Source organism: Trachinotus anak, unplaced genomic scaffold, assembly GCF_046630095.1.
Source record: "Trachinotus anak isolate AG129_WGS33_773 ecotype Australia unplaced genomic scaffold, CSIRO_AGI_Tana_v1 ptg000016l, whole genome shotgun sequence".
In the NCBI taxonomy this organism is placed as follows: domain Eukaryota; kingdom Metazoa; phylum Chordata; class Actinopteri; order Carangiformes; family Carangidae; genus Trachinotus; species Trachinotus anak.
The window spans coordinates 21545001-21572922 of record NW_027273867.1 but is presented as its reverse complement, the minus strand read 5'-3'; the positions used below and the strand labels follow the sequence as shown (position 1 = coordinate 21572922).

General features: G+C 41.1%; 1 protein-coding gene across 10 annotated transcripts in view; it reads right to left on the bottom strand.

The window, feature by feature from the left end:
• The window catches only part of macf1a (microtubule actin crosslinking factor 1a), a 224626-nt gene that overhangs the window by 194021 nt on the left and 2683 nt on the right, over nucleotides 1-27922 (bottom strand). For 8 of the 10 annotated variants that reach the window (XM_071501061.1, XM_071501068.1, XM_071501072.1 and 5 more), the window contains exons 1-2: nucleotides 22984-23139; nucleotides 20322-20556 (exon numbers count right to left, since the gene is read on the bottom strand). In XM_071501061.1, coding sequence (XP_071357162.1) covers nucleotides 20322-20544 — 223 coding nt within the window. In that variant the 5' untranslated portion in view covers nucleotides 20545-20556; nucleotides 22984-23139. Of the gene's footprint in view, nucleotides 1-6186; nucleotides 7096-20321; nucleotides 20557-22983; nucleotides 23140-27922 lie in introns of those variants that run through there. The other 2 variants (XM_071501060.1, XM_071501066.1) reach the window with 2 other exon arrangements.

Below are 27922 nucleotides of genomic sequence, written 5' to 3'. Positions count from 1 at the left end.
GCCTGTGTATCTTCATCTCATTCACCCTTCAGTTCATCTTTGTTTTCTCTGATATTAACTTAAGTTGATCTGACTTTTATTTTACATCCTGTCTCTCTACAGCTCTCCATCTCTATGTTTTTCCCATCTCTTCATCTTCTCTCCTCACTAATGTTTCCTTTATTTCCTCCAGTGTGAGATTACTTAGCCAATAATCAGTTACACAGGTGAAGAACTTCGCTCACCATCTAATAGACATTTCGAGGTCTAATTTTACCTCTAATGGGGTCACATTAGTCCAGCAGCGTGACATTTCCCAGCCAGAGGCACAAAGACAGGAAACATGACAGAGAGGCTGAGTTAAAGATGGCATATTCAAATCAGCAACAGACGCACTTTAATAGGATTCATGAGGTTGTTGGAAAAGCAAAGGCGTCCTTTGTGTGTCCACAGTGTGTGGAGAATCAGAGAGACAGGTACAAACACACAAACACAGATCTGGACAGGCAGGAAGAGCTGGCCCGCGCTGGCCTGCAACTTCCTGTAGTCCATGAAAATGTGGGACATCAGCAAACACTCAACTCCAAACGCTTTCTGATGCTCTGTCAACTTCCTGTCTCTGCTTCTAGGTCGCTGACCTCTGAATGTGTGAGTGAGTGGGACAGTATTGTGCAGTATTAGGAACTGGGTGTCTGTGGTGACATTCCTGAAATATATGCTGCATTAAGTTGCTGCCAATGCAAACATTTCCTACTGCTGCAGCTTCACTTTAACTGGAAAAAATACACAAGTTGACTTTTATTATGAAGCACTGGCAGGAAATGCACCGCCTTTTGTCAAAAATGTGTCTACAAACAAAAAACTGTCATTATCATTTTTTGACAGCAGATCACTGTGAGATGTTGCAGGGAGTAACAGAAGAAGGAGCAGCCACAGTGAGCTGCAGGTGACAGGCAGCACTTCTCCATCTTCTCAGTAAGGTAACCAACTCATTTCACTGTGCCCTGCTGTTCACAGAATGACAGAAAAGGGCCAATTATTGACAGACCTCTTTATTAAAATGACAATAGTTTGTTTTGTGCCCCCAGAATATTAAACCACAGTCTATTACCACCAGTAACTACATGGTCACCAATTCACGCAGGACTGAAATCTGAACTGGAGGCACTGTTTGATATCAACTCTCTATGAAATTGTATCATGTTGTGCTACACTTTTACATTATTGTGTAAGTTAATGACGCAGAGCACGTGTTTTTTAAGGTTTTGTCATTGTTTGAACATCAGTTTGATTAAATTATATGCAAGTTTGCAAACATAGAAAGAGAAAATATCTTCGTATACTATATTTGGGTGGCTCTGAAAGGCTGTTGAGTACAGCGCTGGGATAAAAATGGCTTTATCAGCGACCTTAAGTTACTTTCCACACATTTTCCGGTAAATGTGCATATTTGCTGTTTTCCACCTTTTTATTTAGTTGTAAATTGAAAGTATTTGGGTTGTAGATTATTGGTCAGATGAATGTGTCACCTTGGGCTGTGGGACACTGTGCTGAGCATTTCTAGACAAAGCCATAAACAGATAAACTGCAGTTTGATCTGTAATGAAAATATTAGACCTTAGCAGCCAAATTGCAGCAGCTATTCGGGGGCAAATCTGTTGTATTACATGAGAGAATGGCCACATTTGGATTTTGTTTTAAGACTACTGTGATCTTTAGAGCCCAGTTGTGTCTGTCAGCATCAGCACTGGTGCGTCTGTGTGAGCATGTGTGACGGTGAATGTCAGAGCTGATTTACATTAAAAGAGTGTGTAAACTTGTGTGTGATTTTAAAGCAGTACAGTAAAATATTATTCCTGATGGAGAGAAAAAGCCACAGAGGCTGTTTCCTTTGCTTCACTGCCTCATAAAAACCTATAGAGTCAACACACACACACAGACACACACTCACAGAGCAGCAGGAGGACTGAGCTGCCACAAGTTGGCACTGCCTCTAGACTGATGAGTTCGAGGTGTTAAGTGTACAGCGAGAACATCGTGATGCCATCCTCAGCCAAAGATCTGCAACAATGTGAACCCTGCACACACTTGACACAGGATACAGACGGCTCAGTTTGCCTCAGACATGGGGTTCATCCTGGCTGAGAATAAAGATGATGGCAGGCAAAACTAAACTGAAGCTGATTAGAGTTTTAGGACCAAAGGAAAAAAAAATAAAGTACTCGTTTTATCACTGTATATAACTACTAATCTAACTCTTTGTCTCTTTAACACACACACGCAGTCAGCTCAAATATTCTAGCGTCTATATTTGTGAAGGGCAAAGTTCTGGCTGTGGGTTTCCTGAGCATCTTGTTCTTCTAAATGTCTAATTGTTCTGTTTCCTTCCAAGTTTCCTGTCTCATATTTGGCTCTGGAAGGACTTTCAAAGACCGAGCCTTCAGTTGTTGTGTTGTAATGAACCTTCTGCTGCACTTTTCAGCTGCTGTGTAGCTTATGTAAATGTTGTTGTACTTGTCTAATTAGAATCACCAAAGAAAACCAAACAGCAGAGGAGAAGAAATCCATACTGTGCTGCTTGCTACATGATTAGCATGGAGCTAATTGAGTAAATATAATGTCCATGTGAACGTTGCTGTCAATCTGCCTGAACCCACCGGGTTTTCCACTGACTAAGAATGTGTGTGCGTGTTTTCTGAGTCAGGTCCCAGTGTTTTTCCATATATTACCCTGTCCCTGTTGCTTTAGATATCCTGTCATTGTTACACAGCATGATTACACAGCATGGTTACACACGAGCACAAATTCATATAAAAGCATAAACACAGACAAACACACACAAACACTCCACCACCCTTGTGAATGATTTAAGTTGTATCAAATGTCACCGCTCCAATTTCAGTCAAGTGATGCCGCAAGCAGAACGCCAAGTTCACATTTCTCTGTCTATTCTTCCTAACAACCACTACAAGTGACTCACACACAGCTGACAGAGCATGAAAACTCGCACACATTTACAAACAGGGTGGTGGTTATGGGGTCAAGTTTACTGCAGCATATGAAAATCGCCGCAATCCAGAACGGCCACGGGAAAGAAAGAGGAAGGAGGACAATGTGTGACAAATGAGTGAATGACGGCAGTGAATCTGATATCATCCAAGACGGTTGGCGTGCTTTTGCTACTAATAGTCTGTGAAGAGCAAAAGATGATTAGACAGTGACATATTGCAGCACAAGTCCTATTGTGGTGGAGAGACTCCAGAGGACACAGGACACGTCCTATAGGGTTACAGCCCCATTATAGCACTGACGAGGGAGACGAGCTGAGGTCTAACAGAACACAGAGGTCCAGGTCCACAAGCTGCAGCCTCACAATCCCCCTCAATCTAAAGACGTCCCACTGTAACAGAGAGAGCTCCAGGTTTTATGTTAGGGGTCATGTCTCTGACACATTCTGCTACTCTAACAGATCCACAGTGTATCAAAAAAATTCAACAAAAACTGACCTACTTACAAACTAATCTCTGTCCAACACCACTTATTCCTAGAATAACGTAGTTAGAATCTGTTAAAGAATAATGAGTTAATCAACTAATGTATTAGTCAACATGTATCTATCAACTGACAATAGATGAACAAAATGGTTTTTATCTATTTCTATATCTATTGAGCAAACTGAAGACTCTACTGTGGGATCTGACATCTTGTCCTGGATATTTCATATAATTGAATCATAAAATAACTGATAAATGATCATAAAATAAATCATTGTTTGAAGGCATAACATGACAATACTATAAATACTGCAATGATTTTTAGAGCCACAAAAGTTTTTAAAAGTTTTAATAACTCACTGTAGCTTGGGGTATTACAAAAACCCCCACACATAAATAGTTTTCAAGTAGATGTCCAAAATATATATTGTATGGTTTAGTGGTTGTGGATGTAGAGAGAGAAGAGCCAGTGATGTCCTGTCATCCTGTACCACATGTGCTGACTGATGAAACAGCAGATCTGAGTCTATCCCTGCACCAAGGTTACAAAAACAACTTCCTACATACTGATTACACCTGTCACATAAAGGGCCAGAAGTGGGTCTGCAGTTATCATCAATGCCAAAGTAGGACTGCACTGACCTATGGTCAGTTTGGGACTTTCAGGCTGCTATGTGTTGACAGCTCTAATAGTCCACGAGGCCCCAGGGGCCCATGGCCAGCTCTACTTAAATCAATGTGCTTATGTCTGTCCTCCTCCTTCTTTCTCATGGGAAACACCACCTCTAATGCCATATTTATTTATCTAAGTAAAGCAATTCTGCTCACAGATAAAATTAAACACTGACTGAGATCGACAAATGGCACTTTAAATGGAGAAGAATCGTTTGCACAGGCTGAGGAATGGACTGCAGTTCTGCCTGTGTGCTGAAGTAAAGTCCTTCTTAATTTACAGTGCTCCAGAGTCTGTGTGAGAGAAAGAAAGCCAAAGAGATTTAAAGGAGGTCCTACTGCCTCCTGAGGAACTTTAACACCTTTACAATTTTATACTATCATTAAATTTGTTACTAATGTCAGACATATTAATACAAAACCCTCTGCATCAATAAAATACCGACTTGGGTCTAAAAGCATCTGTTTTAAATGGTCTGAGTTATGACTGGGATTTGTCACAAAGAACAATGCATTCAGTGCCAGAAAGTTTTTCAATGAAAAGGAAAATGTTGTAAACTTAATTTAACACGTTCTTCTGGAATTTATAAGTTACTATGCCCCATGCAAACTGCCTGCTGCAGCAGAAAGCAACTTATATTTGGGCCAATAAGACTTGACTGATGTGTTGTACAGGAGACACACGAAAGATGTCTGCATATTTTGGCCTTGATATATTCCAGTTATGCCTAATACTATTCAGAGTCACACGTTTTCACTTTCCTTCAGCAGAAAACAATCCAGCGCCTGCAAATCACAAGGACTGGACAAAGTGTTGCCAGAAGAAAGATGCTGCAAATTGTCACTGAAACCATCTCCCAAGGGGGATTCTTCTTCTGTGGTTAAACAAGTTGGATGAACAGATATTTGATGATGAAGGATTAAAGAGCTGCTGACAAGAACCTGATCATATCCCACATTGTCTTTCTCCACCTGTCTCTCGTGCACACACACATGCACACATTCACTAGCAACACACAGAAGCTTAGTCCAAAACCCCAAGGAGTTTAGTTTCATTATAATGATCAATAATTAAAACCACCTCCTTTTCATCAGTGCCAGCATCACAGATGTGACCCGAGTCTATTGGCTGTCTGCACCCCCATCCCCTCCCCTCCCTCACACTCAAACACACTCTCCCACCCCCTCCCAACCACAGGCAATTTCAGTACAGGCATTCATTTTTAAAGCGCCCCTGTCTCTGGGATTATAAAACAGCAATGTCTCAATGCCGGTGGTAAAGCCACTGCTGCAGGGGGTGACAATACTGGAGATACACACACGGAAAGTGACGGCAGTATAGTCCAGCAAGCATCAGTCTGTCTGGGCAGGTTTGTTTTCTCGTCTTAAAGGACTTTACAACACCATCAGAGACAAACTCAACCTTTCCACTGCAGAGGAGCAGCTTTGATATTTACAGGACAAACAGCAAACACAAGGCGAAACATGAAGCTATGTGGGGAAAATTCCCTGATGCTGGCGGGAAGGCGGGGAAGGCCTTCATAAAACTGCTTCCTCTGGTGTCTCAAAAGCACACAAGTGATTACAAGGGAGTCAGGGCGTGCGATTTGCCTCTACCCAGTGCAAGACAGAGGGAGGACAGCAATTTGGCAGAGCCAGAAGCCCCACTTTGTTTATCCCAATTATCAACATTGAAACAATCCAGATTATGAAACTGGCAGACTAGGCTGGCTGTCTGCCCAAGGATCAACTTACACTTTCAGACACACTCTGTGCCCCATGTTTGAGGTGTTTTCATCCTTTCTCTTTCATCCACTGACAGACACACTGGAACATTCCTTAAATATTCCCAAAGGGACATGTGAATGTGTCTCAAAGGGAAATAAAAAGTTAAAGTCACCTCATCCTGTGATATCAGCAAATGACTTGTTTATTTATGACCTTAGCTGTTATATTTTTAAACTTATTAATATATTTGTTTACATCCTCATGGACAATATCATGGCTTTTGTACACTAACAGTTTCCCTTTTCATCTTTACCTTTGTATCTCTCCAGCACATCTTCGTACGCCTGAGCGAACTCCTTTTCCTGGGAATGGTTTGTAGGCAGCAGCCCCGGTATAAACCCAGCCATGGTGGCTCTGCAGCCGGCTTGCGAGTGGAGGGGGTTCGGCCTGCAGACTACCGCAGTGACCCGGTCCGCTGCTGCGCGTCAAGCCCCCGCTTTGACTCCGTCTTCAGTCGGCGTCCAATTCAACACCTCCCTCTGTGAAACTGGGGGATTTGATGCATTGGCGCACACCAAAAAAGCCCGGCAGCTCACTTCCAAGCCGGGTTAGATAATCCTTAGGGATACTTCAGAGAATAAAAATGACAACAAATAAGCGCGTATTTATGAAAATGTAGGACGTTAAAGACCCAAGTATCTACTTGAATGCAGGTTACATAAAAGCTTTCTATCCATTATTGCCGTGCGGACACACAGTCGCATCGCCCGGTGTGTTGTCTCCGGCCAGTCCCTCCTCGGATATCGGCTTCCACCCGGTGACTGCTGCTTTTTGTAGCTCCTGTGTGTCGGGGAGAGAGAGAGGGAGAGAGGGAGGGAGTATATCCCACACACCCCAGATGAGTGTCCGTGGAGAGGGTGGGGTGGAGGGGGGGGCAGTGTGCCTGTTTCCGTCCCCAAGTCAGCGGAGCTCCAGGCGAAACCGTATCCGGACTCGGGCTTCCTACTCCCGGCTGCGTCCTGTGAATCCGAGCCGAGCTCTCGGCGTGCTTCCCAGCCAGTAATGGCCGCTCCTGAGTGAGGCTTTGCGGCGTCTGTCTGATGTGTGAATGTGTGTGTATGTATGTGAGCGTCTCTCAGCCTCTCTCTCCCTCTTCTGCTCCGGTTTCTCGGCGACTCTTCCTGCGGCGCCCGTCTTCCATCCCTCTCTACCGGCCACGCCAGGAACCTCCGCCACAGGAATTTCGAGAGCCGGCGGGGGAGAGCTAGCTAGCTTACATGTCGGCCGGGGGGAAAACTGGAGTTGGAGCGCCCCCGGATGGTGGGCACAGCTCGGTGACAGATGACCATTGGCAGGCCAAAAATAATAACAGTAATGCAATTATTTTCTTTAATTAATCACGGCTGTAAGTTGTTTTATTACTACTTATATTGTCTTCACCGGTTTATTTACGTTAGCATATTTACGTTAGCATATTTACCTTAGCGGTTGGAATCGCTCTGCCATCTTCAAAAGTTTCAGTACATCGTTCCTGCGGTTAATTGGCGAGAGAAAGAAATATTTCTGTCCTATTTTTGTTTTTATTTGTTTTTTTTTAAATTATTGTATGATGAACTCCCCCTTCAGATAAATGTTATAGCTTATTTGTCACAGGACCAGGTGTGAATCAAACATGGCGGACATAACGGCTGTATTTTGGATTTGTAGAAGTGATGGAAAAGATTTTTTAAAAAGTTTTTTTTTTTTAAATAACAGACTGTATTTGAGCTATATGTTCATTGCATTACTACAGATGGCTGACAAAGGATTTGAAATTGGGGAATTAAAAAAAAAAAGTACCATTTTGGGATCAATAAACTACATCTAAATTACAAGAAAACCTAATTAAATGAGGGGGATTTGGGTGGCATTTCCCTGGCATGGTTTGGACTGAATGGTCACTTCAAAGAAATCCAAATTTATTCTGTGTGATCACAAATGTCATGATGACGCACTTCTATCTTGATATGTGTGATTTCTTCCATGAGGACAACTCCCTCATCCACTGGCCAAGATCGTGTATCATGGCCATCATCAAAACAACCAGAAGAGACGTTATCTTTTGGATGAATGGTGTTCCTGGACACATTATTAGTAAAAGGTGTATTTTTTGTGGTCATGTGGCTTCTCTTTGTGGTTGTTTGAAATCTCTCTGTAGTCATTTGTTTCTCTTTGCTATAGCTTTGTGTCTCTTGGTGATCATTTTCATCCCTTTGTGGTCATTTTGCATCTTTTTGGAGTCATTTTCATCCCTTTGTGGTCATTTTGCATCTTTTTGGAGTCATTTTCATCCCTTTGTGGTCATTTTGCAACTCTTTGTTGTTTGCCATCTCTGCAGTTTTGTTTTCGTTTCTTTCTGCACCTTTGTCATCATTCTGCATGTGTTGTGGTCATTTTGCACCTCTTTGTTGATTACCATGTTTTTGTGGTCATTTTATGTCTCTTAGTAGCTGTTTGGCGTCTCTTTATTATAATTTTTGTCTCTTCGTGGTCATTTTGCATCACCTCTTGGCCATTTTGTTTCTCTCTGAAGTCACCAGGAAATGTTTACAGTTGTTCCAAACATAAGGTGTGTGCCTGGTAATAATAATAATCCTTCCATGAGTTCAGACTTGTATAATCTATTCCATGGAGCACTGAAGATCCTCTGGTGGTTAATGGTGGCCCAACACTTGATTGTGACACTTTATGTTGGTGTTTCCTGCAGTTAGTCATGCATCTGTACCTGCTCTAGCTGTAGCATGTGCTGAGGCCTGTCCTCCCATAGCATTTAACAGACCCCCACCACTATATGTTTATAGAATAATATATATGAGACATTAAGCTACAATGTGGAGAAAAGCAGCAAATTGCTGAACAGTATCTGCTAGAAAGAACATATATAACAACAGACCAATGAATTTCACATGATACTTATATAACTGAGGTCTTTACATCTGTCATTTTCTCTGTCTAAGTGGCTTCTTACTATCGTCGGGCAGCCTACACAGCAGTACCACCCAGCACTGTGTGTGCTCAGAGGTTTGGTTGTGGACGAGTTGAATTAATGGAGCACAGTGCCATCTAAAGGCTTACTCTGTATGAGAATGAACTGTGTTAAAATGTTTAAAATCTCACTGGAGGCCTTTTTTAGGCCACTAATACTTTACAATAGGTTTTGTGGTCTCGGGTCCTGTCTGAATGCAACCAGGAGAAAAGCAATCAATCAGGGCACATTTCATGTCAGGAAGCAGAGGTATTAAAAAAAACAAAACAAGCCAAGTATTCGCCTCAGAAATGTGCTGCCAGGAGTAAGGCTCTGTGTTTGACTCCAGTGATTTATTTGGTGTTAGGTGACTCTGCCCATAAGTCGGTCCTGTCCCACTGGGTGAAAACCCAGCCATCAGTGGATAATCTCAGCCCGCGATCATCCTGAGGTCAAAGCCTATAAAGCAGCCTCATTGAAATGGTCTAGAGATTATGTTATTTAATCCCATAGAGACACATAAATATGACTTTAAAGTGAAGCACAATGTCCAACTCAGACTCTACCAGAAATAATTCACATTTCTCTGATCTGTTTTTCTATAAAGTAATGTACCTTCACTCAGTGGTTACTTTAGGTCCCACATGTTCAAGATAATGTTCTGCCATACTTTGATGATGCCTATCATGTTCAGTTCATGTCACAGGAGTGTTAATTCAAGTATGTTTTAGCACTGAAAAACACCTCTTAATATAATATAATCATGTAAAAACTATAAATATAAATTAATTTACACATTTCAGACAATGTCACCAAAATCTGACCATGACAGACTTCGTTAAGGTTGAATCTATGGAGGAGCTGTTGTATTAAATTGCAATAGATTTTACAGTTGTTTTCAAATAAAGTGAATAAAGTATAAACAAACAATGACTGCATGTTTATTAGCTGCCTTGCAAGACAAATTTAACACATTCCTAAATCCATTCAGTAAAATCAACTTCCTTTCAGTCTCAATTTGAATGGCATTATGTGTTTCTTCACTCCCAGCATCCACACACACACACATACACACACACACACACACACACACACACACACACACACACACACACACACACACACACACACACACACACACACACACACACAGAAAATCTCTGTGTAAAACAGACGGGAAAAGAAACTGACTGAACCAGCATGAACAGCACACACTGTATTTATCATATCATGAGTTCAAGGACCGAGCGAGCATTCATACATCATCCCCTTCTTCCCTCCCTTCCTTCCTGTTTGTACTGGATCAAAATCCAAACACATCATAGATAAGCGAGGCCGTCAACAAGAAGCTAGCAGCTTCTACCGTCCTCCACACTGCAGAGATTTGCCAAATAGCTTTACAGCACAAAGCAGAAACCTGCTCAACAGACGGAGCAACAAGCTACAGGTTGAAGGAAAAATCTTACAATATGTTTATCTTCTGTAAGACTGATAACATTTAACTGAAAAATAGAGCTTGTTTTCTACATCAGGAAGCAATAGGGTTATGAGAAATGTTGTTTTAATTTATTACTGTAAGATCACTAAAGACGTGTCTGAGATTCTACCAGTAATTTAGTGAATGGTACCTTGGGGATCCAGATCAGACACACACATTCACACACATTATTCAAACACACTGTCTAATGGCAAAGCAACCAGGAGGTCCAACATTTTCACAGTAGAAACACAAGAGACCAGCAGATGTGACACACACATCTCATATAAACAAGACAGAGGTTGGTGTGACCCTGGTCTCAAGGTCCCAGGAACATTTCATGTCCAGTTCACTGCAGAACAGGAAACATCTTTTTCTTTCTGCATAGTAATGTCACATCAGATTACAACCAAAGAAGGTGTTTTTAGCATCTTTTACCCTTTAACTGGTACAGTGACAAATAAAGGAGGTGGTATCTTTGTACAGAGCACGCAGGTCCAACAGGACACCACCTGACACCGTGTGAAACCTTTACATCCCCGCCTAGTGGTGGACAACGGAAACTGCAGTAAACTCTACCTCAAACTTTGTCTGACTGACCCATGACACAGTTATTTTGTTCCTCTAATTGATGTTTTTTAGTATTTTTACACACCTCATGATGTCTATTAATGGTAAATGTAGAAAAGTTGACATAAATAAAGCAGTAAAATATGCGTGTGTATTAAAGTGTGGCTGTTAAACATAAATGAATGTGGACAGTATCGTGAGTCATCTCTTTCTCTTGTCTCTGTCAGTCTCGCTGTGTTTCTGCAGTGTGTATGAGTAAGTGTGAGTGTGTGTTGTTGTGTGTCTGTGCTGTCATGCAGAGTCCAGCTGCACAATGAATGCGCTCTGTGAGCCAAAAGGACATACAGTCCTCAGCACATCAGCAGGACCAACGCCTCAGCAGCACAGCTCCACTACACCTTCAAATTTCAGCTTTAAACACAAGAAACGCCACAAATCATCCACAGATACACTTCACATTCAGAGCTTATCATCTGCACCCATCTCTGAGCCTCTCCGTTAACTGCCCTGGATGCTGCTGGAGGTGATGCCCATCTGCAAAATAGCTGAAAATTAAAGATATCTCTAACAGCAAATCTGATTGATCTGATTAGCCATGCCTGCATTTTTGTTTGAATTAGAGCCTATTAAAGCAGCTCAGTGCCCTAAATACCCAGGAGTGAGCGAGAGGCTGAATGAAATTATTGTGAGATGTGTGTGACTTAGATTATTGTGTTATTTGGCCACGTAAATTTTCATATAATTCTTTGAAGAGTCTGATTTTTGCCGTACAGTCTCAACTTTTACAAATAACTGCAAACTTAATTACAGTTTAAAAAGCCAATGTTCTGTGGCTGAACATCTAAACATCATCAGAATAATACATGTTGAAAGGTTGAATCAATGTGATCCAAAAATGATCTAATACACAAAGTAAAGATCAGTGGTGATGCAGCAGCTAACACGAGTAACACATTTGGAAAACAGAGGATCAGTATTTTGGATTTGATCTAATGACTTTAACCTTTGTAGATTAACTCAACTCCTTTCCTTTGATTTGTCTGACATATCTCACTGTCACTCAGATTAAATTTATCAACACTATAATCTCTAAATGTGATTTAGATTACATCCTCCGTCCTCTTACACAAACATCACATGTTAAACCCTTTGTGAACTGAAAACATTTGTTTCCTATTAGGTTAAAAACACGTTTAATGATCTCTTTGCGATTTAAACTGTGAAACTTTTTAAATTTTCAACATCTTAAAGGGGCATTTCCCATATTTTTCATCTCGAGGTCATGGTTAGTAATAGTATAGATGTATAGTTATGGGATGCAGGGGTTGAAAGAAGTGGACATTTACCAGGCAGGGAGAGTCTGACTTAGAGACACTGTCAGATTGCATTATGGGAAATGCAGGATTTAGTGTTAATGGAGCTTGACCCTAGTAAGTGAAAATCAGGATGTTGGCCTCTGGTGCTTCAGTTTTAAACACTGGTTTTTAAATGTTTCTCCTGCAATTTTTTTCAGACTTCCTGGAAGTGTAATACTACATCAGCATGTGTCACAAAATCACACGTGGCTCTAGGTTGTAACTTCTTTGTACATCTTCAACGTTTTAAATTCTTTGTTCCAGTATAACTGACTTGACCTGAAGAATCCCAGCTCATAGAAAACACCTCCCTTTGTCTGCCTGTATCTTCTTTTTGCTCTTTTATTTATCTTTTTAGTATTTTACCTCTCTTTTTCTGCCCTCACCGTGTCTCCCTTCCCTCTGACTCTCAGCGTTTCTCTTTCTTGGGTTTTTCCATCAGTTCTTCCTCATTCCTCCTCCACATCACAGACCTTTCTTAAAAAAGTGTTCTTTCATCAGTCTTGTCTTTCATTTCAACTGTCTTTAGTTTTTCTGTCTGTTTTGTTCTCTCTCACTCTCTCTTTCAACCTAAGCTGCACTTTTCTTCCATGGCAGAGTTTCTCTTTACTTTTCTTTCTGCTTTACTCCTCCTCTCTCTCTCCTGACTTTTCAGTGCTTCTCTTAATGGTTCTCTTTCTTCTTCTGCTTCATGATCTCCTGTTTTTAGTTAAAAGTCGTCTTTCTTTCCCCTCCTCTTTGAACCTTGCCTTCTTTTTCCTCCACTCCCTCCATCCCCCCATCCCCTCCTCCCCCTCTCTTTCTCCAACTCTATTTCTTCCCTCTCTACATTAGCTTATAAACTGACTCGATCATTCACTCCACTCTCTCTCTTCCTTTACAAACTCCCTCCTCTTTTCTCCCACTCCAAATTAAAATTCTGACACTCTCCCTCTTCTACTATTTGTTTTGCCCCCCTTTTATATCCAGTGTCAGTCTCTCTCACCCCCGTCACCATTGCTTCTCCTCGCCTTTTATAACCATGGAAACAGAGGAGACCACGTCACCATGGCGACGGGGGAACAGCCTGGGCCTTGGGCCGAGGCGTCCTTTCAGCTGCCTGAAGAGAAAGAAACGAGGAAGCAAGAACAGCAGGCGAGACGGCAGACGCCTAAGTTACATGCAGGCACAGTCGTCTGGGGTCCTGATGTTCACGTGCATAAAATATCACTGCTGCAGTCTGACACACACACACACACACACACAGATACAGTGCATCACACACATTCTCTTGTATGACATCAAGTTTTTTGTCTTATTTTGCTGTGAGGAGGATGATAAAAATATGCTCTTAGTCTTTTCGATGAATCTAATACCTGATGCTGTCATAATAATTAAACCAACCATCACAGATGTTTCAATGCGCTTTATGTTCAGCGTCTTTTCTTCCAAGTGATCTATACAGAGAAAAAATCATCTCAATACTGCTGACAAATGCATTTTTCATGATCCACAAGTAAAAAAAAGATTTACAAATGTGCGTTAAGATTATTGTAAAACTACAAACTAACTCGAATCAGTTTTGTTGAACAGGTCCTCCAGTCTGAATGACCATATCTGTCCTTTGTCCATACCCTCTGATACAACCCATAGACGTTATAGGGCCCTTGGGTGGCAGGAGATATGACCCAGATAAACTGTTAAAAATCAAAGCTGAAAGATAAATTACCCTTTTATGCTGTGACAATGCTGTGGTAAGGGTTTGGGCACAAAAACAACTTGCATACACACAAATGTAACTCGAGTCAGATGATCCATGTACACACATTCAACAATCTGTGGCACAAAGAAACTGCACAAATAGTTTCAGACATTTATATGCAAATAAACAAATTATTACATGTTGATATCAAATCAAATTTGTTGGTATTTGTGGATTGGAAAATGGATTTGTAAACAGGAAAAATTACTCACAAATTGTCGATCATGAAACACATGTTTGTCACCAGTATTGAGACCAAACTCTCTCTATGAACACGGGGCTCCCTCTTACATTAATATGTAATCCACAGGTTGAATCCCTCTTGTTCACAGAGAGAGAAAGAGCAGCAGCTGTGGGTGGGTTTCATTGACATGCTCAGCAGGCAGGCAGAGCCGTCCAGAGAGGCTGAATAACAGAGTCCAGTGAGGACAGCAGTGTCTCTCTTTACCAGGGTGAATTCAAAACTCATCTCTTCACAAAGCTGCTTGTGTTTCCCCCTCTCTCCTTCCATTACTTCATCCTGATCTTGCTTCTGTCTTGTAGAGGAGCAACTTTTCCCTCCTCTGCTTTTATTTCAGAAGTTTTTCTCCAACTAAAATATAAATTCAAGGCAGAAAAATACTTGTTGCACATTTTTTCTCGGCTTCCTTACGAGTGGGCTCTTTTAATCTTGCTAATAAATAAACAATCTATAAACATTTTCTATTGTTACCCTCATTCTGGATGTTGTAGCATGACTGTAAACTATGTGACCTTCTAGTACAAGCAGCTTAATATATTCATTTTCCACATTCCAGGCCTCTGCTTGAATGGAAATTGAGGTCAATGTAAACACACCGTCCATATTATGTAAAATGTAATATCATCACAATAGCCTTCACGCCTGGGTGAGCGTGGACATGCCTGAGAGACACTGGACGTTACCAGAAACATGAGCTTATACAGTACGGATTCACTCTGTGCTTACAAAGCACATTTGGCAGCCTCATGATCACAGAGTAACTATGGCTGGTCAGGACACATCGAAAGAGACATCAGAGGATTCAAGTCACCTGAATACACCTTACTAAAATAAACAAGATGTTGAAGTTTGTTTAATATGTCCAGATAAACAAAATGTGAAAAGTCAGTCTGATTACCAAATACATTCATTTCAAGTTGTGGTGGTTTGTGACTCTGTCAGTTTCAGTTCAGGTCCAGTAAAAGTGAACATTGCACAGCTCTTCAGTTCACCATGTTGTATTCAGGGTTTGTTTCTGGTCTCTTTATATACAATCCATCAATTTAGCTGAATGAAATTACAAGAGAAGTACAACATAGCAATTTATATAGCCTACTCTTTCAGCCTTACATTTTTAAACACAGTGTACTCCAGGCTTTTCCGTCTGTTAGTGTTCAGCTCTAACTAACTTCTGAGTAAATCAGCAGCTGACCTCGACGCAGCCTCTTTTAAAAGAACAGCTCCGCGTTTTGGGAAATATGCTTATTCTTACCAAGTGTCAGGTTATATACAACTCATTTCTGTTTACTGAATGTGAAGCTGGAGTCAGCAGCTGATTAGCTTAGCTTAGCAGAAACGACTTTAGGCTCAGGGAAACAGTTAGCCTGATCAAAAGGAGCTCGCAGAGACTCCAGGAGTCCAGCACATAAACGCCCTATAAAACCACAACCTGTCATTTTTGGATTTTGTACAGTTCAGACAAACATGATATAACATGTAACTAGATGAGCTTTAGATGGTGATAAGCTATTGTTTGTCACCTTTGGACAGAGCCACGTTGGTTGTTTCCCCCTGATTCCACTCTTTATGCTAAGCTAAGCTAAGCTAATTGCCGCCTGGCTGCAGATTTAGACTGAGCAGACTTTTATTACAGTGCTGTCAATCTTTTAATCTAAGTCTCAGCAAGACAGCAAATGAGTCTACTTCACAAAATTCGTTTAATTGAGATTCAAGTTATTCCCCAAAAATCAATGTTTTGAGGACAAAATGAACGATTATTACAAAAACACCAACTTGGCAAAACAGGCAACTGATCCGGAGCCTGAGGAGCAGTGTGTGGTTGGTCTGGAGTAATCTCATTAACTGCACATTTGATTGCAAATATGCACCATAAAATTAAAATATCAACTCAAATGACAAGAGACTGAAGCTGAATTATTACCCAATCTTGAGGCCCTGTGTATTAAAATGAACATAAAATCTTCATTATTAGGTTCATAATGTGCTCGCTTGGTGCTTATTAATGAATAAATCAGTTCAATGTGTAATTTTGAAGGCCACAGACTAGATACAAAATTCAGTGGTGGGGTGAGGGGGTGTCTATAGAGGCCATAGTTCATTTTGCCCTAATTACCCCAAACTGGACGTGACACAAATAGACTCTGATCTAATTTCTTCATTAACTCTCTTGGGCTTAAACTCAAAAACATTTGGGGAAGAAAGCACAGCATTCTGAAGACAAGCTGTGCAACTTGTTAAATTATAGGAGATGACTCAAATGGCAAGAGGGGCCACTTGCATTTGCATTTTCCATGCATCTCATTTTGAAGACACGCTTCAAAATGAGTCCAGACACAGACTCATTAGCACTGGCTCTGAAATCAGCAGCTTTTGAAAAGGTCTGCAGGTGGAGAGGAGATTCACACAGCAGAATACTGGCAGTGTTAGCAAAGGTGTCGTCCACATTTCAGCCCCTGGGTGGTTTGTGACAGCGCCAACGTCAACTCGGCTGCTACCTGCTGCCGTCAGAGCCCAGTGATCTCCACAGAAACAAGTCTGACTCGCTGACTCAGCCCAGAGGTGCTGCCAGGAAACCTCCCTGTCTAACTGTCTCTTTTAATAATTGCAGATAATAATGTTTAAATGTTGTTTTTTTTCTCTTTACCCTTTCAGATCATACCCATCTGTCATGTTTTTGCCTAACCTCACTTGTAAACACAGACATATTCTCACACACAAACTCTTGGCGACCAAACTGCGGCACAGCTGTGAATTTCCACTACATGGCACGTTCTTCCAAAATACAGTGAAAAAGGAGGAGTGGAAAACTTCAGCCATTCGCCTCACACAGCGTTCACTGAAAACATATTACATGAGCTCATTTGTGTTTACCTCCTCATATGTCAGCAGCCATGACAGACGGATTCACTGAGAAAATCTGACCTCAAAATCTGAAAGATGTTTGTCCGACTCAACAAAAGTTAGATGTGTTTTCATTTTCTTCACCACAGATAAAACTCACACTGCTTCAGCATTTCTGCTTTAAAAAAAAGATGTTTCTTTATTTATCTAATCTGCTCAGAAAGGCCAACCTGGGTCATAACTAACTTGTGCTGAGACATTACTGAGTGTAGTTTTGATCATGATGACCACAGGACAAAGTGACGCCTCTTTAACCAGACTCAGATCTGGTTGCAATTAGTCTTTCACATGTAAACTATAAAGAAAAGACTTTATCTTCCTGAGCTGGTGATGTTGGTTGGAGAGCTGATGTCAGTAAAGTCGCTATCTTTTTTCCATTTTCCATTTCTCAATATTTCATTTTGCTTGCAGAAGCTGTTAGAGCCAAAAATTGCACAGTTTGATTTTAGTGTTCTGACTTTTTAAATGTCACCAGTGATGTGAAAAGTGTATTGATTTATATTTCTAAGTTATTTTATTTGCCGTTTTATTTTCAGGCTGCTTTTCAGTTTGTTCAAGTTGTTTTTTTCACCTTGGTTTTCACATTATGCAGAAGTTTCACAGGCTTTTTTAAGCCTTTTTATCTCTTTCTTTTTAATCTATTATTATCCGCTTTCAAACATGGTGCATGTGTAAACGTGTGGGCATGTGAAAAACACACAGAAGTACACACACACACACACGCACACACACACACACACACACACACACACACACACACACACACACACACACTTAAACATTCATGTGCACTCTCCTCAACTTCCCCTTATTGTCTCTGTCACTCATCTTCTGTTGAACACACATTGTCTCACACACACACACACAAACACGTCTTCAACATCATCTAATTTTGCTAATTTCAACAGCTTTCTTGCTTGGAGACATAAACTTATGTCCATTTAGAAACTCATTTCTTCATACTGACTTACACCACTTCCTCAGTTTAATCCAACTGACTTGAGCATGAATGAAAATAAATCCTGTTGCTGCAGCTCCTGTGGCCGAGGAACTGCAAATCTCCCCTCCAGACATTTACAGGCCGATTCAGGGAAAGACGAGACTCAACTGAGAGCTCGTCTTAAACCAGCCATAAATGAAGGTGATGATAAAGCCAGATATCTCAGAAACACCACACAGACCTCTGCTGTGGCTTAGAGACTATAAAACATTAATGCTGTAGGTCTGGAGGCTTCTGCAAACAGGAAATCCTTACCCTGCAGGAGCTACATGTGAATATCATTACTTTTCTTCTTGTATTTACTCCATAAGAGCCTGAATGTACAGATACAAACGCAACACACACAAATCGAGGTAATGACATCAACCCTCCACCCTGTCCCGACCTACATGCTGTTTCATGCTTTTACTGTCCTGTCGTCACCTCTTTATTTCAACACCTCATCCCCCATGACTCTACACACAACTGGCAGTTACAACATTAGTGGTATTATAGCAGCACTGCAACTTTATAATAGCTTACTTCTCACATAAAAAGGTTAAAAGAGGACGTCAGCACCAGACAAAAACTTTCTCTGACAGGAAGAGTTGGAGTTAATGAATTTTTTATCACTTCAGCTGACACCATATTTTTTGGACTCTGTAATTACTGTGGCCAATGAAATCTTCTGTATAAGCTTATATAATATAACAGTGTCTGTCTTTAAAAGATCCAGTGAATTAAATCGAGATGCAATAGTCCTGTTAATGCAGTCTGATACAAACGGAGATGAGAACGATGCAGAAAAACACTTTTATCGTCTCAATCTTCACTGTGATTGATGCAAATGTCTACAAAAAATACATAAACTGGAGAGGTGTTGTTGCTTTATATAGCCAGATGCTGAGAAAGCTGGAGTGCAGGATATTGATCCGTTGACATGCGTTTATGAGATAAAAGCCTCAAACAGTAAATAATCAGCACAATTATGAAACGATGTGAGAGGAAAAAGGCACAGGTGACAACACTGGCAGCACTAAGCCCACTTTACATCATTTGCCACAATTATCAAGCTGCACTTCTTCCCTGCCACTAAAAGAGGGAAAGCTATTAGCTGCTGTCATTATGTGAGCAGGGGAACCCTGGCTTCTCCAGAGAACTGAGTAACCTACATTTCTCCTCCATCGTCTTTACTGCGAGCAAGAGGAGGAAAAGGAAGGAGAGCTGTTCATGTGGCAGGACAGCAGAACAGAGGAGTGAGTACAGACTGGCTCCTAACCTTGACCTCTGTCCTCTGCATGGTAGGATGGAGACAATAAAAACCACCTCAAGGTTGAGCCTTCCTCTTGTTATAGTCTTTACACAACAGCTGTAACATTTGCTTGACATTTATTAGATCTCATCTTTCAACATGAAGCCTGAAGGTAGAAAGAAGAAAACAAGCTTTTCACCCTGTGCTGACATCAAAAAATCTTAATAACAGTGATTAACACACTTGAGTGATACAAGATAATAACTTCTAATAACATATTGTAGATGTTTGTATCTCAACAACGTTTTACTGCTAAAGATGCCATAACCAGATTTGTCTCTCTGTTTCCTCGTGTGTGGGCCTTTACTGAGAGCTGGAGGGAAGCCCTGCTGTCAAACATCAGCAGCTCAGAAAATGTCAGCATGCAAATGAGACTGCAGTGGTCACATGAAGTAACAACGGCTCAGTACACGATGAAACACTTTTACCAAAGTCTTTTTCACAACAAGGGTCAAATGTCTTCGTACTTCAGAGCAGTAGATGCTCTGCCTCCTCATCTCCTACCACTGTGATTCTCTCTCGTTCCTCCTCTCTCTCTGCACTAACACACAACATAATCTCTGTCTCACATGCTTGACTATTTGGCTGCGAGTCATCTGTATCTTTCAATCTCTCAAAATGTAATCTTTCAGCTTTTTTGTGTGAATTTAAATTCTCTGATATACTGCCAAGTAATTTCATGTCTCCATTTTCCACTGGGTGAACAGCAACATCCTGCTTCACATTCATACAACACACACTTTCACTACAGAAACTTCCTGTCTTCCAGAGCAGCTGCTGGAATATTCCCTTGCTCAGAGGCACACAGAAAGTTTCTACAGACAGAGGGACTTATTTATTGCCAGGGTTGGGATGGTTTCCCTCTCACCTGCAACACGAACCACCGCCCTCTCCGCTGGGTCCAGCACCGAGTCCTGGCTCTTCCTCTTCCTCCTCTCATGTTTGGACAGGTTCCATGGCAAAGTGTCTCCAGGTGGCCCCACAAGTCCTGATGCACACGGGGACAACGACCCCCCTGAACGCTCGCTCCGGAAGGACGGCTCGCTAACGCAGGAGCGCTCGCTTAGAGTATCATCGTCTGACGACTCCATCTCACTTTAGGGCTGCAGGCAGGAGAGGGATGAGGAAGAGGAAGGGAAGGAGAGGAAGGAAGGATGGAAAGAGGAGAGAGTGATGTAGAGCAGTGGAGGAGGGGAGAGAAACAAGGTCAAAAGAAGGGAGCAGAAGAAATGTGGGGAAAGAGAGAAGAAGGAGCTTTAGACAAAGTGGAGACACTGTATAATTCATCGCTGACTCCCAGTGTGATCACACAGGGGTCATGAATGATGCAAAGTTTCAACGTAGCAGCTCAACAGTAATGATGCAGTGATCAGGAAGCGGAACAGGAGGAAAGAAACAACTGGGTTATGTTAGTCATCGTGTCTAGACAACAGTTAAAGAGTTGAGGAGGCTGCATGTCTACAGTGAAACCACTGTGGAGCTCTGAGGAGAAGATGAAAGAAGACGAGGGCACATGACAGTGGAGAGGATGATACAGATTAGTGAGGCCTGCTTGACGAAGGTGTGGGAAGTAAATTTGAGACATAAATAAAAGGGTCAGACAAACCTCAGCCGTGATTAATTTATAATTATTTCTAACTCATATTCCTCCATCAGAAAACAGTGAGCATATTATTAAGTTAAGGCTGTTCTTCAAAAGTCCTTCAAATTTCCTATTTACTCCTATTTACAGTACATATATCCTCTGATATGTACTGATTTTACATAATATGCAAACAAAGCTTCTTAATTAGATATATCTGGTCCATTTACTTGCATTACTACTCCATCTATTATTAAAATGCTGTGTTCTGACATTTTTAAAATCTGATTTTGTTCTCATTTATTTTTAAATTAACCACTGAGTCAAATTCCCTTTAGGTGTAAAATTTCTCAATAAATCTGATTCTCACAACTGCTGGTATGAAAAGTGACTTTTTGAGGGTTTACTCAGAAACTGACTTTAAACCATTTGATTAATCAGCTCAAAGACAGAGCGCTCGGTGCTGCAATGGAGGAATGAAAAAGAAGGGATGTCTGAAAAGTGACCATGCCTGGCTGAGACGAGAGAGAGAGAGAGAGAGAGAGAGAGAGAGAGAGAGATGAGATTTCAAAGCTTGTGAAGTGTTTCTATTTTTAAAAAAGAGTCAATATGTTAGTAAGACAAGAGAGCTTTCCTCCCTTTCTTTTCTCTTTTCCTTTTTTTCTCTTTACCTCTCTCTGTCTTCTTCTTCTTCTCATCCATCTTTACAATCTGTTTACTGAGCTAATTAATTCAGTATCTATTCATTATAATGAAGAAAAACGAGTGATAGTAAACACACGCCGTAAGCATACACACTAAACAGAGGTGTGTGTGTGTGTGTGTGTGTGTGTGTGTGTGTGTGTGTGTGTGTGTGTGTGTGTGTGTGTGTGTGTGTGTGTGTGGACTCTGGGGACCTGATGCTCTGATCTGTCCATCACAGCATCAATAAATCAATACATCCAATCTCAGCACACCACCGTCCTGAGAGAATGAATTGGCTTTTATTTGTTCTCATATAACAGCTCCACAGGGCACCGCAGCAGTTCAGCCGGTTAGGTGAGCATCTGCCATGTGCTCATACAGTCGTCAGTTTGAATCCATTATCTTTATATAAACGATCATATCACACTTTACACAAATCACATTGGCTATACTGTATATTACGGCAGACTATTTTTTAAATCCTGACTAAAACATAACGAATGTGAACATCTAATACATCTAAACATCAGTTAAACCATTTAAACCAACTAAACCATCTCCATAGCAAACCTGCAAACTACCATCTGCTGGTGAGGGCCACAGGTGTGGCTGAAAGCTCCAGGAAAAACAAGTAAGTGGCACTTAAGTGAGAATTGTTTCTCAATCTGCAATTTCCAATGGTCAAAGTTAACATCATCGTTATAAGACTAGAATTACCACCTTGTGGTTGAAGACCTCATGGAAGAAGAGTTTTTGCAGAACATTACGATGTCACAATGAAGTTGACCTTTGACCTTCTGGATATAACGTGTCATCACTTCATTATTTTATACTATTGCACATTTGTGTTGAATTTCTCATAATTAGTGAATGAATTTGTGCGTTATGGACAAAAGTCTGCTTTGTGTGGTCACAGTCACCTTGACCTTTGACCACCAAAAACCCATCAGTTCATCTCTGAGTCCAAGTGAAAGTTTGGGCCAAATCTGAAAAATTCCTTCTAGGTGCTACTGAGATAGACAGACGGACAGCCGGAAAACATAATGCCTCTCTGGTTTTCCAGTTTATCTGCAATTACTGTGCAATGATAACATAACAACACAACCTAATATAATGTAATTTAATGATAGTAAAATTATGCACATGTATAAGATATTCAGTGTATCAGAATCCAGCCTATATTCAGAACTGTGCAGCATGAATTCATGAACATAATCAGCTGTTATGTCGAAATAATCATCAGCAGTAAGGAGCAAAAACTTACAAAAACAGTGGCCTCCTCCTTCGAAGCTGTGTCACACAAACTAATAATCAACAGGCTGAGAAGAGAAATGCAGCTTCATGTATCACAGAAGGTCAGTTCCTTCAAAAAGGCCTTTCCCAGCTGAAACTCTGATGGGATGAAAGCACAGGTGCTGCACAGGTGTTGCTAATAACATTAACACGGCTCTGTGCTAATGACACAGTGAGCCATGATTAAATTCATTATTTACACCTGTGCTGAGGCTACACACCATCCTCTAGATTTGTCTTTAGCACAGAGGTTGAAGGATATGTATATATCTAGGTGTATATACTGGAGGTTAAGCCAGTCTTAAGGTGGCTCGGTGCTGTAACGTTAACTGTCTACTATTGTTTGAAAATGGCAATAAAGTTAAAAAAAAAAAAAAAAAAAGGAAATGGTTTTTATTGTGAAAACCAAAGGCATTTTTGAGCATGTGAATAAGTGTTGGATAATATATAGTCTTTAAATGTTTACAGATGAGGTTTCAGTTTTGTTTCCTCAAGATAGAAACAAAGTCTTTCAGAATAAAAGCCTCAAAATCCACTGGACAGTGATCCAGTCTGTGTCTAACAAGTCATCCACTAACATTTGACAAAAAACGGTCACTCTGGCTTCCGAGAAACTTCCCTCAACAAACAACCAGCTTAACCCTAAACAGTGAGTGCTAATACTGACTAACTCTGCTGCCAAAGAGAGCAGCAGATCTGTATTTACCCCCCCACACACACACACACCAAGGCTACAGCAGACTGAACTGTGGAGTGACCTGAGTGGTGGTCACTGGGTGAGAATGTTTCTGTGAACAATCTGTGAGTTCAACACAACGGCTGGGATTTCCATCTGCACTGCTGCTGCCAAAAATCCTCCGCCTCCCGCTGCTGGCCCCTGGCTAGACCGCTGGCAAAGCCCCACTTCCTGAATCCCCGTCTCCACGGCAACGCTGCTAGGAAGAGGTGAAACCCTTCCCAGAATCCACTGCGGTCCTCAAGTGTATGGTTGTGTCTTTCTGTCCTGGTGTTGGTGTTTTCTGTGTGTGTGTGTGTGTGTGTGTGTGTGTGTGTGTGTGTGTTTATAAGTCAGTCTCCCTGCTGCTCTGACAGTGAGTCAGTGCCACTGCAACTAGCGGTTTTATAAATAGAGCCAGAGGGGAAGCTTTACAGCCGCACCGTGTCATTACAGCTCTGAGAGGGCAAAATCGAGATGTTTGAAGAAAAAGAAACCACCAGTAGAAACACTGGAGAAGCAGCGAGAGTGAGTGAGACCCTCGCCAAGGCATTTTCACTTTCTTTTCTGCATAAATTCAAACAAGCGTGCACAAACACACTCAGACATACAGCAGCTTTGCTCAGTACTTTATATTAGAGCTGCAAGTAACAACTATATTCATGAATGAATTATCTATGGATTATTTTTAGTGGTTTCTAATCAACAAAATCTAAAAACATCACAAGTTCCTTAGTGCCCTAGTTCAAAAAAATTATTATTCTTATTATCTGTTACTCTTTATTAATCAATTTACTGCTGTTGTAAAAACTTTTGATTGAAAAATAGTGATTATCAAAAGTGATTATCAAAATTAATGCAAATTTTCTGTTGCAGTGTTGACTGATTAGTTGACTAATCGTTTCATTTCCAGGTTAAAGGTGCTCTTTAAGTTTTGCTAACGCTACAAAGCCAAAGTTAGCATTAACATTTGTTTAATGGCCAGTCTCAGCACTACTTCTTCATGGCAGACTGGACACTGCACTGACTCAGTATCAGAAAGGGTCCAGTCGGATCGGAGCTAGCTGGTTAGCATGCTAACTTCAGTACAGCAATAGCAATAGTAAAACTTACAAAAAGCAACTTTAATCAACAATTCAACATCATCAGATTATTCAGAGTTTACAAAATGTCACCTCCGGATTCCGCCTATTTTAATTGCTTAATTGAACTCATTTTTCATTAGCCCGCCTATTTTATCAGTCAACCAATCATTTCATTTACACTATGTCACAAATTTGTGAAAAATGTCCATTAAAGCTTGACATCTTTAAATTTCTTGTTTCACTTGGTCAGAAGTGCAAAACTCAAACATATTTGAGAAGTTAGACCCAGTGAATGATTAATTAATGATCAAATTTGTTGTCAATATATTTTTCTGTTAGCTAATTAATCAACTAATATACTAATATACACACTTATATACCTACATACTTATATGACTTATATACAGCACACAAAAATGCAAAAGTAAAAGAGTGTGCAACAAAGTCTTACAAACACACACACACACACACACACACACACACACACATATCTATGCAGGGATCTTGGCTCCTGCCTCTTCCTGTTACAGCTTCCAGCGGCTGAATCAGACCGAGCAGAGATGCTGGATGCTTGACTGGTCTGATTTATAACTCACAACCAGGTTTTACATGGACATGGTCTGTTCCCACAGCTCAGTCTGGGCACAGCAACTGTGTTCGAATGGGTGTGTGTGTGTGTGTGAGTACAACATGAAACAAAAGAAAAGGAAAAAGAGCAGGAGTGACATAAAACAGAAAGAAGAAGACTTTGACGGAGATGTAGAGGGAGCAGCAAAAAAAATCCAAGCAACAGTTTGAGAAGGAGAGAGAAGAGAAAGGGACAGAGGAAGAGAAAAACAGACATTTGCAGAGTAACGGCTGTAACTGCCAGTGAAAATCTTTGTGTCATTCCAGAGCAGCATTCCTGCGCCGCTGATGGGAGTTTCACTGACGTTCATGCTCAACAGACAAACATAATGTTCAGTTCTGCCGAACAAACCCCACAACACAGAGCTACCTGAGCAGAAAACACTGCTGTTCTACACGTGCATCCAGAGCCAGTGTTACACCACAATCTGTGACCTGTCAGATTCTGTGACAAGAGGAAAAAGACTGATACAGGTTGAAGAAATATTGACAGGAGCCACATCTGCACCACATCTGCATCTGAATGTGTCTGAGCCTACACATACTGGCTGTCGCCTCCTGGCTCCCACTCCCTACTTTATTCTGTGTTCACGTCATATGGCCACCACTTCCTGCTGTCACAGCAAAATCAACACTATGGAGGCGCCATCTCTGTGCATGCACGGGCGCAGCTGTCAAAATACAGCAGGTGACCGTGATGAAAACTTTCCCAGCAGGAGGATGGATGGAATTTCTAGCTGGGTCACAGAATCTGATGGGTCGGTAGGTAAACAGAATACGGAGCAACACCTGCCAACCCTCATCCTCCGACTTTAAAGGAACAGTTTGACAATTTGGGAAACACGCTTGTTCGCTTTCTTACCGAAAGATCAATATCCTCCATATGCTAAAAAACGGAGCAAGAGCCAGGAGGTAATTAGCGTATCTTAGCATAAAAACAGGAAGCAGGAGGAAACAACTAGCTAACGTTTGTCTTTTCTTTATTTTATTTATGTACAGATTAAACAAAAGTCGTCAAGGTGTTAATTAGTGAGTTTTCCAGTCGTTGGTAGTGGGTGTGTTATTTTTGTGTCGGGACAGAGCGAGGCTAGCTGTTTCCCCTGCTATCAGTCTTTATACTAATGCTAAGCTAATCACCTCTTGGCTCCTGCCATGTTGAAATCATATTATTCAAACTGTAATTAAAAGCGGCCGAGATCATTTCTGACTGTGACAAAATCTCACTCTTGGTGAAAAGAAGTATGAAAAGTGTCAACAAACCGGAGGCAGAATACTTTGGTTATATCTTGTTGTCAAACTGCTCTAAATAAGGTAACACAGCAAAAGCTAATTTAGGTTATTTGTGTGTGATTATGAGGCTAGCAGTGGGGATAGCTATTACGGAATAATGCTTGATGTCGGAATAACTGGAGGTTTTCCTGTTCTTCCCATTTTGCTGATGTGCTGTGAATGCAGTGTGAGCACACAGACTAATAAGCATGATATTAACCTTCTCATCTAACTCTCAACAACAAAGCAAATACGTGTATTTACCATTATGTTGAACTAGTCCTTTAAACTGATGATCATCACTTTATGCTTTCCTCCTCAACTATGACTCTGATCCTCCTTCAGTCCTTCCTGCCTGGGTCACATGTCGTTATTGTTGCTCTAAAAAATGAGATATAAATATCTATCTAATATCTGTCTACACTTGTTACACCAGTCAGTAAAAGTGCAGAGAGTAACCACAGGATAATAAGGAAGAATAAGCAATTCCTCCCCTTAAATCACAGCCCACAGCCACGATGAGTAACACACTGACTGACAGGATAAATAAGTGACTAGACTCAGCTCTCTAATGCACACACACACACACACACACACACACACACTGACACTCACAGAAAAGCATGCATATAGAGTATAAACACTGAACAGGCTTGCCAGCAATACTGTAGCTTCCTTCTCAGCAAAATGACTGGACAGAAGGAGAGTTAATTAAAGTGAGGGTGGAAAAAGGGCGACACTAGTGAAATAGAGTGAGAGAGAGACACTGAAAGAGAAAGTGTGGAGAGTGCACAGATTAAAAGTCTGAGATAAGACAGATGGAAAGTAAAAGAAGAGCAAACAGAATAGATTCACTGGCTCTGTGCTTTTATTGGAACAATGTGATCATGTGTCATCATATGACACACGTGTCATCACACACACACTCACACACACACACACACACACACAGATCAATATGTACAGCTTGGAGACGTAACTGTTCACATCATAAAGATAACACTGTAAATAAGAAATCTGCCTTTCTGTTTCCCTCTGTGCAACCAAAGAGCTGCAGGGTACGTAAACCAGCAGAGAGACTCTTGGCCAGACACACACACACACACACACAGACACACACACACACACACACACACACACAGACACACACAGACAGACACACACAGACACAGACACACACACACACACAGACAGACACACACAGACACAGACAC